The sequence below is a fragment of the Phaseolus vulgaris genome, chromosome 11, assembly GCF_051622355.1.
Source record: "Phaseolus vulgaris cultivar YP4 chromosome 11, ASM5162235v1, whole genome shotgun sequence".
NCBI classification, from domain to species: Eukaryota; Viridiplantae; Streptophyta; class Magnoliopsida; order Fabales; family Fabaceae; genus Phaseolus; species Phaseolus vulgaris.
The window spans coordinates 45,775,836-45,791,037 of NC_143508.1; the positions used below are offsets into that span (position 1 = coordinate 45,775,836).

General features: G+C 34.1%; 2 protein-coding genes across 4 annotated transcripts; both read right to left on the reverse strand.

The window, feature by feature from the left end:
- Nucleotides 1-2,941: 2,941 nt before the first annotated feature.
- On the reverse strand, nt 2,942-3,877 carry LOC150023290 (uncharacterized). Its single transcript, XM_090297789.1, has one exon. The coding sequence runs from the start codon at nt 3,875-3,877 to the stop codon at nt 2,942-2,944; it is 936 nt and encodes a 311-aa protein (XP_090153915.1).
- Nucleotides 3,878-9,478: 5,601 nt separating this feature from the next.
- Nucleotides 9,479-13,567, reverse strand: LOC137818638 (phytosulfokine receptor 2). Of its 3 annotated transcripts, none has more exons than XM_068622192.2 (2): nt 13,396-13,567; nt 9,479-12,884 (listed from the first exon to the last, which is right to left on the reverse strand). In XM_068622192.2, the coding sequence occupies exon 2, from the start codon at nt 12,765-12,767 to the stop codon at nt 9,609-9,611; it is 3,159 nt and encodes a 1,052-aa protein (XP_068478293.1). In that variant the 5' UTR covers nt 12,768-12,884; nt 13,396-13,567; the 3' UTR covers nt 9,479-9,608. The 3 variants fall into 3 exon arrangements, with proteins under 3 accessions (XP_068478293.1, XP_068478287.1, XP_068478278.1); XM_068622186.1 differs by having other exon boundaries at nt 13,188-13,567; XM_068622177.1 differs by having other exon boundaries at nt 13,391-13,558.
- Nucleotides 13,568-15,202: the final 1,635 nt, after the last annotated feature.

Here is a 15,202-nt window from a genome sequence, read left to right on the forward strand (position 1 = left end):
CGGGAGGGATTTCACCTGAAGTGAAAAGCATCCAAGACCGAAAAGTAGTAAGTATTGTTTCGGGAGGGATTTCACCTGTAGTGAAAACATCCAAGACCGAAAAGAAAAGAATGAAAGTCTAATAAGATGATGTTACTTGATAATTCTTCTTGATTAGATGATAAGTATGCATACAAAAGTTTTTTGCTTACATCTTCTGTCTCAACTAAAATAGAACTTTAAATGACTCGCATTCCATGTATTTGGTATCACTTTTTCTTCTAGAGTTTCTAATCTATAAGCTCCGTTGTGTAAGTTTTCCATTATCCTGAATGGTCCTTCCCAGTTGGATGCCAACTTTCCATGTCGTGGATCTTTCCGAGCATCGGTGCGCATTCTCCAGACCAAATCCCCTTCCTTAAAATCTCTTAACTTTACTTTTGCATTAAACCTCTTCATTGCTCTTCTTTTTACTGCTGCTTCCTTTATTTTTGCTTGTTCTCTGAGTTCTTCAATAAGATCAAGGTCAGTTCTTAAGCATTCATTGTTGATATTCCAATCTTCCATTTTCCTTCGTAATGTTGGTTCAGTAACTTCTACTGGTAACATTGCATCTGTTCCATACGTGAGATTGAATGGTGTTTCTCCTGTTGATGTTTGTGGTGTGCACCTGTATGCCCATAATATTTCTGGCAACTTCTCAGCCCATAGACCTTTAGCACTTCCTAACCTCTTCTTTAACTGTCCGAGAATAACCTTGTTTGCGGCTTCAGCTTGTCCATTTGTTTGCGGATGTTCAACCGACGTGCTTGTTGACTTGATTCCCAAATCTGCATAAAATTCCATAAGTTTTTTGTCAATGAATTGTCTGCCATTGTCAGTTATAATGGTGTGTGGGATTCCGAATCGACATATTATATTTTTCCATACAAACGATTGGACCTGCTGAGCTGTTATCTTAGTTAATGCTTCTGCTTCTATCCACTTTGTAAAGTAGTCGACAGCCACTATCATGAACTTGGTTTGTCCTCGTCCAAGTGGGAATGGTCCAAGTATATCAATTCCCCATTTTGCAAATGGCCATGGGGAAACAATTTCTCGCAACTCCTGTGCTGGTATGTGATATAAACTTCCAAATTCTTGACATTTTTTGCATGCTTTAACATAAAATTCACAATTTTCTCGGATTGTTGGCCAATAGTAACCGGCTCTACAAACCTTTGTTGCCATTGTTCGAGCTCCGCAATGTAGCCCACAAATTCCTTCACGGAGTTCTTTAATTACATATTCAGCTTGTTCTTTTGAAAGACATTTTAACAAAGGCACAGAGTATCCCCTTTTGTATAGTTCATCACCAATTAACACAAAACTAACTACTTTCTTTGCCATTTTTGCATCCGGTTCAACTCCTTGTTCTTGGCCCTTTATTACTTCTATGTACGTCTTTATCCATTCATCTTTTGAGGTTGCAATATTGAAGCATTCTTCCAGACTCACTGTTGGCTGACTAAGAGTTTGCTGTATGATGGAATTATGTTGCCCCTGTCGTTGTTGGCTTGCTAGCTTGGATAATGAGTCTGCTTTCATGTTTAGTTCTCTTGGAATATATTTCATTTCGGCCTTATTAAAACATTGCATAATATTTAACACTTTATGACAATATTTCATCAATAATGGATTTTTTACCTGATACTGTCCCTGCACCTGTCCCACCGAAAGTTGAGAGTCACTTTTGCAAATGACATTTTCGACTCCCATGTCTCTGGCTAATAGTAACCCTGCAACAAGAGCTTCATATTCAGCTTGGTTGTTGGATGTTCTGAACTCAAACCTTAACGCCATCTCCACTTGGAAGTTATCTGGTCCTTCAAGTACTATTCCTGCTCCGCTTCCTCTTTTGCTTGATGCGCCATCTACATACAATGTTCATTGCTCCTGCTGTGTTGTTGTCGGCATTTGAATAATGAAATCCACAAGGGATTGGGCTTTGATCGATCCTCTTGGTTCATACTTGATTCCATATTCTAATAGCTCCATCGACCACGTCACCATTCTACCTGCAAGTTCTGGTTTTCTCAAAATTTTAGATATTGGATAATCTGTTCTCACAATTATCTGATGATTCTGAAAATATGGTCGAAGACGTCTCGCAGCATACACCAGGGTTAAGGCAACTTTTTCAATCTTGGGATATCTGGTTTCGGCACTCTGTAGGGATCTACTCACAAAATATATCGGTTTTTGCTCTGGGGTTTCCTGTATCAAGGCCGCTCCTATGACTTCAGTTGAGGTTGCTAGGTAGACTATAATAGGTTGGGTTAACACTGGTTTAACCAAGATTGGTGGTTCGGCCACTATAGTTTTGATTTGAGAAAAGGCTTGCTCACAACGCTCATTCCACTCAAAGGTTTCGGATTTTTTTAGCAAGTTTACTATTGGTTTGGTTTTTTCGGCAAGAATTGGTAGAAATCTTGATAATGAGTTCAGTTTTCCCACTAGTCTTTGTACCTCCTTCAAATTCTTTGGACTTCCCATCTTCATTATTGCTTCGCACTTATCAGGGTTTGCTTCAATACCTCTGTTTGTCAACATGAAGCCCAGAAATTTTCCACCTCTCACCCCAAAAACGCATTTTTCTGGATTAAGCCGAATTTTGTATTTTCTTATTTGTGCAAACACCTCCTCAAGGTCTTCCAAGTGTTTCTCTATCTCCCCTGATTTCACAACCATATCATCAACATATACTTCCATGTTCTTTCCGATCTGATCTTTGAACACCTTGTCCATCAACCTTTGATATGTTGCTCCAGCATTCTTCAAACCAAAAGGCATGACTTTATAACAATAATTCGCGGTATCTGTGGTGAAAGCTGTTTTTGGAACATCTGGTTCATACATTTGTATTTGATTATACCCCGAATAGGCATCAAGAAAACTCATCATCTCTTTGTTTAAGTCTGGTTCATACATCTGGATATGTATCTTTCGGGCAAGCTTTGTTTAAGTCTGTATAGTCTGTACACATTCTCCATTTTCCATTCGGTTTTTTGACAAGTACTACATTGGATAACCATGTTGTGTATTGAGCCTCTTTTATGAAACCAGCTTGCATTAACTTCTCAGTTTCTTCAATTGCTGTTTTTCGTCTTTCTTCTCCCAACTTTCTTCTTTTTTGAGACACCGGTCTTGCTTCTCGACATACAGACAATTTATGACAGACTACTTTCGGATTAATCCCAGGTATATCGGATGGTTTCCAAGCAAACAAATCTTTGTTGTTACGTAACACTGTGATGAATTTACTCAACAATTCTTTGGGCAAACTTCCACTTACATAAGTGCATTGCTTCTCGCCTTGGCCCAATACCACAGTTGTGGTCTCTTCTTTTGGTTCTATCCTTTCGTCATTTATTCTCGGGTCCAAATCGGCCATTGCCACCATTCTTTCAGTATCATGGTTTGCTTTCAAATTCATCTTTAAACCTGCTGCATAACACTCCCGAGCATCTTTCTGATTGACATAGACCGTTGCTATCTCACCTTTTTCTGTTGGGAACTTCATAGCCAAATGCGGTGTTGAAACTATTGCCCCCAGTTTATTCAAAGAGGATCGTCCTAATAACACATTATACGATGTAGAAGCATCCACCACCAAATATCTGATTTTGATCTTTTTAGTTTTATTAGCTCTTCCAAATGTGGTCATCAAATCAATATACCCCTTAGTATTAACTCTTTCCCCCGAGAAGCCAATGATCTGTTCTCGGAAAGGTACAATATCTTCTTCTCTTAGATGCAATCTTTTGAAAGTATCCCAAAACAGAATATCAACTGAACTCCCTTGATCAACTAAGGTTTTCATAACGGCGTATTCGGCTATTTCTACCGTTATTACCATAGGGTCGTTGTGATCGAGATCAATCTCTTGAAAATCTTCATCTGTGAAAAGCATTGGTGGCAAGGTTCTTCTTTTGAAAATATGATTAATGGTTCTGATACTTCTCCAATGTTGTTTTCTTGCTGATGAGGATTCCTTTCCTGAAAAACCTCCTGAAATTGTGTTTATAAATCCTCTGACCGGCCTACCCAGACTTTGTTCCCTACTCTGCCTTACTGATTGGGTGTTTTGATAAACCCTATCACTTCTTCTTTCTGGCCTTCCATCTCTTCTATCATCTCTTTTTTCAACTCTCTTTTCATCTCTTCTTTCAAATCTTTCCACCCTTCTCTGGCCCATCTCTCCCCCTCTCGATCCTCTCTCAAGACTTAACCTTATTCTCGCATTTCCTCCTTGTACGAAGCATTTCAACTGCCCTGCTTGAATCAATTCTTCTATTCTATCTTTCAACCCAATGCATTCTTTTGTATGATGGCCATGATTTTTATGATACTCGCAATGCTTGGTATGATCCGCTCTTTCTGGTGTTCGTGCTTTTCTTGGTGGTGGTATTATTTCTGCTGCCATAGCTTCTTGTCAAACTCTTGCTCTGTTTGCATTCAAAGGTGTGTATTGTTGGAATTTTCGGCTTCTGAATTCTTCTCGGGCTCTTCTGACCATAGGTCCGCTTTCTCTTTCTATCACCTTCTTCTCACTTCCGTCAATCCTTACCTGGTTTCGGAACTCTCTAAGTTCTTCCATTTGCATAAATTTTGACGCTCGCTGCCTTAATTCATCCAGATTAGTTGCAGGTTTTTTGCAAAGGTTGTCGGCAAATGGTCCCGGCTTTAAGGCTGTTATCATATGATGCATGGTAACCTCTGGGCTGAGATTTCGAATACCCAAGGCGACCTTTCCAAAGCGCTCCATGAACATTCTTAATGATTCCCCCTTCTCTTGTCTTATGTTCACTAAAGCAATTGATGTTAAATGATGAGGGCGACTAGTCGCAAATTGAGCACCAAACTTTTCCACCAATGTATCGAAATAATCAACACTCAAAGGTGGTAGGCGCGTGAACCAACTTAATGTTGCACCTTTCAGCGTCGTAGGGAACACCCTGCACATTACAGCATCATTCCATGTATACAAGCTGATCTGAGTGGTATATATTGCAATGTGTTCATCAGGGTCTGTACTTCCATCGTATTTGTCAATCGTCAAATTCTTCCAATTGTCGGGTAATGGGGTATCAACTATAACATCATAAAACGGATGCTTTCTAGAGGATGCTCCTGTAAAAACCCCAGAGTTTTCAAGCAATCTCCTCTTGGTTTGGGAACTTTCGTTATGATGAAGTCTTTCATTCATTTGTGCTCTAGGTTGAACGGTTTCAAAAGATGAGTTCAAAATTGTTTCCTCTTGTAACTTTCTTCTCATATGTGCATTTTCGGCTTTCAACATACTTATTTCTTCTTCATTATTCTTTTTTAACATCTCGAATTCTTTTTGTAGTTGGACCAACATTGCCATTGGCATGTTAACATTGTCTTCCCGATCTCCACCTTGCTCTCCTCCTTGACTCATCTTGTCTTTAACCTTTTTCAACTAACCCTCGGTCCCACGGTGGGCGCCAAAATGTTCTTACAACAGGGACCGAGAACACTCGAAGCAAGTTGACAAGATTGCAAGTCTTTTAATCTTGGGTTGAACTCCGTTTCTTCGTGGGCCGGATACTCTGGACCTCTCCTCTCGCTAGGTTCTTCTCGGCTTCTCACTCTGCTAGGTTCTTCTCGGCTTCTCCTTTCCACAGGTGGGGGGTTGTACCTGCAAGTCGCTCCGATGCCAAAGTCAGAAACGATATAACGCTTATCAGATAAAATTCACTCTTACCTCTTTCTTACTCTAAACTCCTATTTATAAGGTTTCTTTAATGGGTTTTCCCCTTTACTCTTGGGCTTTCTTTCTACACCTTTTTTATTATTTGTGCACCCCTCTTGTAAGTTTTTATCTAATTGGGCTCTTATTTTTATATAATATTTATATTTTTGTTTTATTCTTTTATGTCTTTTTCGCTTTCAGTCTAAACCTCTCGGTTTTAACCTAACATCTCTTAGTTGTTTTACTATGTAGTTCTCGGCTTGAACCTCTCGGTTTTAGCCTACCAGTACAAGATGTATATCAGATTATGTCAGATTCATTAAATTTCAAATTCCTAAACTTGAGAATCAATACGCTTAAAACAGTCAAACTAAATAATTTCTACAATTTATTGAATTTATGAGTTGATCCGTCTGAATAATTTATCTAACAAATATTCTTAAAAATAACTTAATTTTTATGTGTATATGTGTAAGTAATTTTATTGTGTACTATGACAAAAATCTTTCTTTAATTCATTGGAAAATTCATAAACTATTTGTTGTAATATTCCTATTTCTTCACAAATAAATACTATATAATACACATGTAATATCTAATTAAATATTTACATATCCAAGTCTTAGCTATGCAATATTTTAAAATATTCTTTTTTTTAAATTTTAATAATTACATGACTTAAAATAATTATTCAACAAAATTCAAATTCATCCATCAATTAAGGATAGAGCCTTATTCTCTCTAAAATCATTTGTTCCTGTGATCATCACAAATAAATAAAACAAAACATAATACAAACAACAATGTAAGCTAACTATTTTTTTAAAATTTCTAATATAAATTTAAACTTAAGATAACAATTATAAATTCTAATACAATTTTCACACAACAATAAGTGTCTATCATACTTCAACATTCATATTGCTTATGTCAGACTTCTAGGAACCCACATACTCAGACACTTGCCTCTATTTTTAGAAAAATCGTGCATTGAATTAGACTTAGAGATTTGCACATGTCATACTAACTCACTATGAATCCACACAGTTATGAACATAAATAATCTCAATATCATATGACCTAGTGTGATAGAGTTAATTCATATGACCTGAAAGATCATATTATATTTTAAACCACGGACAAAATTATATGAACCTCCTTTGACTCTCACCACCCGATTATCTTCATCATTATGATTCCAATATACCAGAAGAGTCAGGATATCTTCTTCTAGACGAATCCATAGTTAATGCACATCTTAACAATCTCAACATGGTATTTTATTTCCTCCTGAAAATAATGTCTTGATTATAATTCATATTTCACATCTCATATTATCTAAAATCACACCATTTATTCATACCAAAGCTTAAAAAGCAAACAAATTTACATAAAAACTAAAGGATTTTCAATTAAATATATAATTAAATTCTCGTAAAAGTTAATTAAAAATAATAAATAATAATAAAATAGAAACACAAAAAGAAATCTTAAAATTTAAGATTTTTTTTAAGCTTGAGCGAAAATGATCTCGCTCGAGCGAAAAGGAGTCTCACTCAAGCAAAAATCCTCCCCCTTGAGTGAAAAAAGACTCGAGAGTACTTCCAAATTTCACCCCATTTTTGCTTTAGCGAGATACCCTCTTGCTTAAGCGAAAATGGACCTGAGAGTGCCCCATTTTTTCACTTTATTCTCGCTTGAGCGAGATATGTAGAAAAATGTTTCCAAAAACTAGTCTCTTACATATTTTTTTACCAAAAATTACATTCAAACTTATATTTTCACAACCTGCAACATTAAAATGACATTTCTTTACTCATAATGGTAGATATACTTTATCAACATATATATTCATTATTTCTAAATCAATTTCCAATCACTCAAAACTACAAAACAATTACATACACTCTTACTCTTCAGTAGAATTCATAATGTAATTCAAGTCAATCTATACTACCGTTCAACACTTTCAATCTCAAATGAAATTCCATCAATAACTCATTCATATCAAAATCAACATATTCATATTTAATTTCAAGTAATATACTATTTTACTCAGAAACAATCAATCTTGCAAACAAATTTTGGAATTAGTGACCACATCACCCCAATATTCAGATTTTCTAGCCTAGGGTTCTATAAAAAAAAATTTAAATTAGCTTCTCTTACCTGAGTTTGAATCGGTGCTCACTAAAAACTCCAATTCTACAAAAGCTCAAGGGTAGTTTAACTTGCACCGCACAGGCCTGATAAAAAATCTAACTATATTATTAGGACTTCGAGCTAACAAAGACTAATCTTAAAGCTAAAATCACTACATGCAAAGTCTATACCAGAGGTAAACCTAACAAGTTCAAAATTGACTAAAAATATAAAAATGAACTTACTCTATCTCAAATTTTAATCGGAGAGTCTTGTAGTCTTTTCTACTAGTAGTTCAATAGCAAACTCTGTTTGTTAGTATGAGGAGAATTATGTTCCAGAAGTTAGAAAGAAGATAAAAGAGAAATAAGAAAATGTTTAGAAAAATGATGATTCTTTTAAATTTAATAAGTTAAAAACATTTTTTAAGAAAATCAAAATTATGAATTACTAAAGTCCAGCTTTTTAAAAAAAAGTAGGTATAAATCTCTTATAATTCCTTACTTATAAAAATAAATAACTAATAAACTACGACTGCACATTTCAAGAAAATCAATGTCGTAGTTTACTAAAACACCTAAAAAACAAATGAATGTTGATTACCACCTGTATATAAAACAAAACAAATCCTCTAATGAAATATTTATGCATCAAAGTCAAACAAATCATTTTCAATCCACAACTTCCACACAAAGTCCATCAAATCATTTACACACTCATTTTCCCTAAAAAAGAATCTTATTAGAAGAAAGAAAAGATACCAGAATTCCCTAAAATCAAATATTTACAACTATCTAAACTCTAAGTGACAAAAATTATAAAAGAAAAAGTATTTGTGTTCATAGTTGTTATATATTTTTTTTCAAAGTTTGATTTTATTTTTTGTACTTTCAAATCCATGAATTTTTTATTTATTTATTGAAAACAAATAATATTACTCATTCTTCATGTTCAAACTTATTTTTTGATGGAGATTTTATACAACAAAATTAAAAAAAAAAATCATGTATCTCCTAATGCTTGACTTATTTTTTTTAATTTGAAAATGATTTAATAGTTGTTTAAGTTCTTCTGTTACCGTCAAATTTGTCACTCCATTTTGAATATTATCAATTTCATCTCCATAATTATATATGAGATGAAATTTGCTGTTGATGTCACGCTGCTTCTTTAAATAAATAAATTTATGTCATTCCTATCAATTAGTTGAAAAAACTTATATTACCCATTTTTTTAAATAAGAACAAATTTTAAAAGTTGAAAATAACACGATAAAATTCAAAAAATCATAAGTTAAACATGTGCTATATCGTAAAATTAATTTTTGTTCTTAATATAAATTTTAGATAAACTGGATATTTGTAATAAAGAAACACTATTGGAATGAGTCTTTATCAACTTTTTTTTTTGCACTCCAACACTCGAGTAATGTTTCCTTATTACAAGTATACATGAAGTATAAAGTTTGGACTAGAGACCAAAACAAATCTAGGACAAAAAAACATATTTAACCTAAAAATCATCATATATATTAAACCTCTTAGAAAAACAATAATTATAATCATTGTCAAAAAAAATATATAAGGACTAAAGACACCATTTTCCCAATTATAAATTATATGAGCATTCTCTTGAGTGGAATTTCAATACTACAAAGATGATTTATAGGTATTTCCTGTCTCAATGATACACAAACAAAAAAACAGATAGATGGCATAAATGCAGAGAGTTAAGATGATGATTGTTCAGAGCCATCAAATCCTACACCATCAAGCCATGAAACAACTAATTCGATATGGGGCCTCTGCCTTGGATCTTCATCTATACATTTACAAGCAATAGCAAGTACCTCTAAGAGCTGTTTCTCAATATCCTTGTGCCAAATCACTGAATCAAAAATTTCTTGATCCCTATTTTCGGATTTCATCTGAAACACCCAAGACAATAGATTCCTGTTGCATTGCCCGACAAAGACTTCTACAGGCCTTCGACCAGTAAGAAGCTCAACAAGAACAACACCAAAGCTATAAATATCACCTTTGAATGTTGCTTTCAGTGCTTGACTATATTCTGGAGGAATATATCCTAAAGTTCCCACTAAATCTGTTGAAACATGGGTATCATAGGGTTGAAGAAGCCTTGAAAGACCAAAGTCAGCCAAATAAGCTTCAAATTTATCATCCAAAAGTATGTTGCTAGATTTGATATCTCTGTGCACAATATGTAGTTCACACTCCTTGTGCAAATAAGCTAGTCCATGAGCTGCACCTTGAGCAATCTTGAGTCTTACATTCCATTTTAGAGATGAATTTCCATCCTCACTCTCATGCAACCAATAGTCAAGGCTTCCATTCTCCAAGTAGGAGTAAATTAACAATCTGTCACTGACATGCTGACAATAACCTTTGAGTGAAACAAGGTTCTTATGTTGAGCTCTAGAGAGTGCCTCCACTTCTGCTTGGAATTCTCGTTCCACCTGACCACAGTATCCTGAAAGTTTCTTCACAGCTACCTTTGTGCCATTTGGAAGATTCGCCTTGTAGACAAGACCAAACCCACCACAACCAATTATATTTTTCTGGTTAAAATTGTTAGTAGAGTTTATCAAATCTTCAACAGTGAGATCCTTGCAATCCGAATTCTGAAAAAGCACCAATTTTGAAGTGACAAGTGCTTCAGGTATTCTGTTTGGCCAGCTAAGCTCCTCATCAAAGTTATCCACCGGTTTATCCTCATCCCTCTTTGACATTCTTAGCAGAATAGCTGCAATAAGTAGTGCAAGACCCACTCCTGAACCAATTGTGATGCCAAGGACACTGCTTTTACCAAATTTTCCCTCGGAATGAGTATAAATGTTGTCATTTTTTTCATTGTTACAATGACGATATGTTTCCCCACAAAGCCCCAGGTTGCCCTCAAAACTTGAATTTGGGAAACTTGAAAATTGCCCCCCAGCTGGAATTGTTCCCCATAAGTGATTATATGCCACACTGAACTTAGACAAGAATGTGAGGTTGTTAAATGATGGAGGAATAGTTCCATATAGATTATTATTAGATAACTCTAATGTTTCCAAATTCTTCATCTGAGAAATAGAGCTGGGAATGGTGCCGGTGATGTTGTTCCTGCTTAAATCTAAGATGTGAAGTTCTCTCAAACGACCGATTTCAGGCCATATAGTTCCACTTAATCCGTTATTGCTCAAGTATATTGATGGAGGGAAACTCGAAGCATGGTTATATTGCAACCCATTAGCACTCTTGTTTCTCTTGACATAGAGAGGAATAGCAGCAGATGCAATGAGACTTGATATATGATAATTTAGGGATATGAGGCCCTTCAGCTCTGTCAAACCTTTTGGTATTTCTCCTGTAAGAGAATTATTTGACAAATCCAAGTAGAACAGATGATCCATCCAACCAATCCAAGAAGGGACACTGCCTTCCAAATGGTTCCATGACAAATCAAGAACTTCCAATTTCGAGCAATTCAATAGCCAGGCAGGAATACGGCCTTTGAGACTACAATCTCCAAGTGCTAAAACCACAAGGCTCTTGAAGCTTACTCTTAAATTTTCTGAAATTTCCTCACCACGGAAATTCTTTGTGAGGATAAGAGTGGTGAGATTTTTGCACTGCTGCAGTACATTAAGCGCCCCAGATAGGTTCTCAAAGCTATTGTTTGACAGAGAGAGAGTCAAAAGTGAAGTGAGGTTTGCATAACTCCCAGGGATTTGGCCAGTTAATTCATTTTTTGCAAGACTTAACATTGTCAATTCATGGCAATTGGACACAGAATTTGGAAGGGGTCCATTAAAATGATTGCTACCAAGATCCAACGTGGAAAGATTAGACAACCCAGTGAAATCAAGGCTAACAGAACCTGTCAAAGAATTATTTCGAAGATCAAGCACTCGAAGTTTTGAGCACAAGGCCAAGGTGGAAGGCAATGATCCAGAAAATGAATTGGAGTGTCCTATTAGTTGTTCAAAGTCCGAAAGATTCCCAAAAACATTTGGGAGTTCCCCTGAAAACCGATTTCCAGAAATTATTAGAGATTTTAGGTTTGAGAGATTACTTAGCTTCATGCTTAACTGACCGGAGAGGTTGTTCATGGAGACTGAGAGCTGCTCCAAGGCTGACATTGAATACAAGGAATCAGGAAGATAGCCAGTAAAAAAATTGGAATCCAAATGTAACTCTTGGAGAGATGTGCTGCAGTTTCCCAACCATTCAAGACCATCAGAAAATTTATTTTTTGATATATCAAGAACATGAATACCCTTGGAGAAGCTGCAAATTTCAGAATTGAACTGACCAGTGAATGAATTGTTGCTTATGCTAAGAGCAACGAGATGTTGTAATCCTCCAAATTGAAAGAGCTCTCCAACAAATAAATTGCTAGAAATATTAAGTGTCTGAATGGATTGCAAACCAGAGAGTGCCCCAACAAGTGGTCCAGAAAGAATATTATTGCTCAAGTTAAGAACTTCTAACTGCTTCAAGTTAGATAACTCAGAAGGCAATCCACCTTGGAGACGATTGAACGAAATATCAAGCACTTTCAGTTCATCAAGATAAGCTAAAGAACTTGAAATCGTGCCGTTAAGACCCATTCCTGGTAGAATCAACTTGGACACTCTACTACCAGCTGCTCCATCAACCACATCGTCACAAACAACTCCAACCCATTTGCAGCAGACAACATCATCTGACCATGCTGTGATGATAGACCCTTCGGTAAGGTTGCCTGCAAATTCCTTCAGGGCCAACAAATCATGCTTGTCACAGGAACTGGCTAGGGTCTCAAGTCCCACATAAAAGCAAATAAACCAAGCGAAGAAACTCCATTGCACAAAAGCCATAGGGCAATATCTTTGCAACACCATTTCAGAAACCAAAAGAGATAATACACGTGTTCAGCTTCAAATGATCATTGCTTTCCACAACTCCGAGGAACCCAACCTCCAAAATTTTCAAGACTCGGTAAAATGGACAAATTGTAACTGCACCACACATAAAGACAAATTACAAGGTGAAAACTACAGATATCACCAACACACGCCAAAACCAAAACCTGGAAAAACAAGAGGAAAGAAAGACTACTAAATCTGAATGCAAATTAAAAAAGAAATCAGGAGAGAGGAGGGAGGGTCAAATAAAGAAAAAGGGATCATTCTACAACAGCGTGAGGATGAAGCAATGAACAGTAACCATTTGAAAATAAAAAGTGCACAAAGGAAGTGAAAAAGAACATTGAATTCACGCAGAAACTGTGAGACACCTAACAGAAAGTAAGATCCCATTACCATTAACATTGCAGGTAGCTGAACTCTATGCTAAAAAGTGACCATTCAAATGAAACCTCAGCATTCTATGGTCACCCAAATAGCCCTCTTTAGTAAAAATGTGATATTGGGTCAGTTAGATAGCAGACAAGTTTGAAAAAGAAGCACAGAAAGCGTTGAAGAAGCATTAAGGAAAAGGAATGGAAAGTGGTAGTGCATTTTACTTAACCTTTTCAGACTTTTGGCCAATTGGGTCTCTGTTTCAGGTATGATTTTCAGAACCGAAAAAGGAGGTGGTGGAGTTGAGAGGGAAACAAAATAAAGAGAAACTTCACATCAAGGAACAGTGTAAAGGAGAAAATGTGAGCACGGGTGCTACATTTCACCGTCTCACTTCTTTTTTTTCAATAAACAAAAGGGCATTAAATATAAGGGATAACACTGTATCATTTTTCTCATCATCTTTCTCACTCTTCTTTACTTCTTTCATTATTCCTTTTTGTATGTTTGTGGATTTGTTTGAGTTATACAAAAGTGGATAAACTACCTTCATCTTGATTTCATATATCTTAAAGATCTATCTTTATCTAAAAATATAATTAAACTATAATATATATATATATATATATAAACTTAATTTTATAAGTTAGTTTTGTAAAGTTTAATTAAAATAAACTCATTTTTTAAAATGATATAAAAAAATGTTAAAATATAAGATTACAAATTTATCCTTATTTAGAAAAATAAAATAATCAAATATTATGTGTTTTTTTTATTTGAATAAATTAAAATTAAGTAAGTTATTTTTTATATTGTTGAATAATTAACTTTGAAAAAAATATGATTTACTTGACGAAAAATAATTTACATGTTAAATTTTAAATATATATAAAAATTGTAAATTATTATATAAATAATTTAAATATTCATAAATTTAAAAATTATAATTAAAAAATAATTTTATATCATTATTACATTTAAATTTTTATTATTATTATATAATTTTTTTATTATAAATAACTAAATATTTTTTATTAAAATTTTATTTTATTATTAAGTGTTATTAATTATTATTAACTCAATTTATTAAAATATTTATGATAGTTAAATTTATGTAATAATTAATATATATATAAAAAGGGTAAAACTAAAAAAACTACACTGGTAAACTAATTTTCTTTAACCTTCTCTTAATTTCACGAAAGATAATATTTATTGTTCACGGATATTTCTTCGCACATGTATTCAAATGATAATATATTGTTAATTACAGTAAATCATTAAAAATAGTATTAGGTTTGAGGTTTGAAAGAAGTAAAAAGAAAGAACTTGGAGAATTAATAGAAATGGATAGAATTTTACTGTTAGGATATGTAAGAAGCTGGAAAAAAAATTGTTTTTCAGTTCATTGTTTAATTGGATAGAAAAGTTGAAAGAAAGAAAATTCTTAAGAGATATTTTTAATATATATTTTTATGTCATAAGAAAAATAATTTAGATTATAACTGTAACTTTAGTCATATTAATAAAAAAAAGTTAAACTACTAAAGTTTTTTAATCTTTCTTTCTTAATTTGCTTCGCAAATTGATGCAAAACAAATGTTTTCTTCCTTCTCTGTTTTTCTCCTTAATCAAATAACATAAAATTGTTCATCTCTTCAATTTTTCTCTCTCTTCTGAATTTATCCTTTAAAAAATAAAAAATATGTTCTTAAAGTAAAAACGAAGGATTTCTTAGATGGGTGGCAGACTACGAGGAAATAAGTTTTGAAAAATAGTATTCAGTATCAAATGAACATCCATTCTAATGATAACATATTTTTTATTTATATTTGTTGAGAAAATCAAAACTAATTATCCTTTTTCGATAGATATAAAATGGACATTTGGAGAAACAATAAGCAGATAAAAAAAATATAACAAAATAGAATAATGATATCGAGAATTTTTAATATGGAAAAACTTTCTCAACTTTAAAAATAAAAAGTCACATATCCTAGTTCAGAAAATAGGATTATAATTTTTGTTTTTCTCAC

What these genes read in the sequence shown, in the direction of transcription:
- LOC150023290 (XM_090297789.1), bottom strand. Translation starts at nt 3,877, where the DNA reads ATGGTAATAACGGTAGAAATAGCCGAATACGCCGTTATGAAAACCTTA.
- LOC137818638 (XM_068622192.2), bottom strand. Translation starts at nt 12,767, where the DNA reads ATGGTGTTGCAAAGATATTGCCCTATGGCTTTTGTGCAATGGAGTTTC.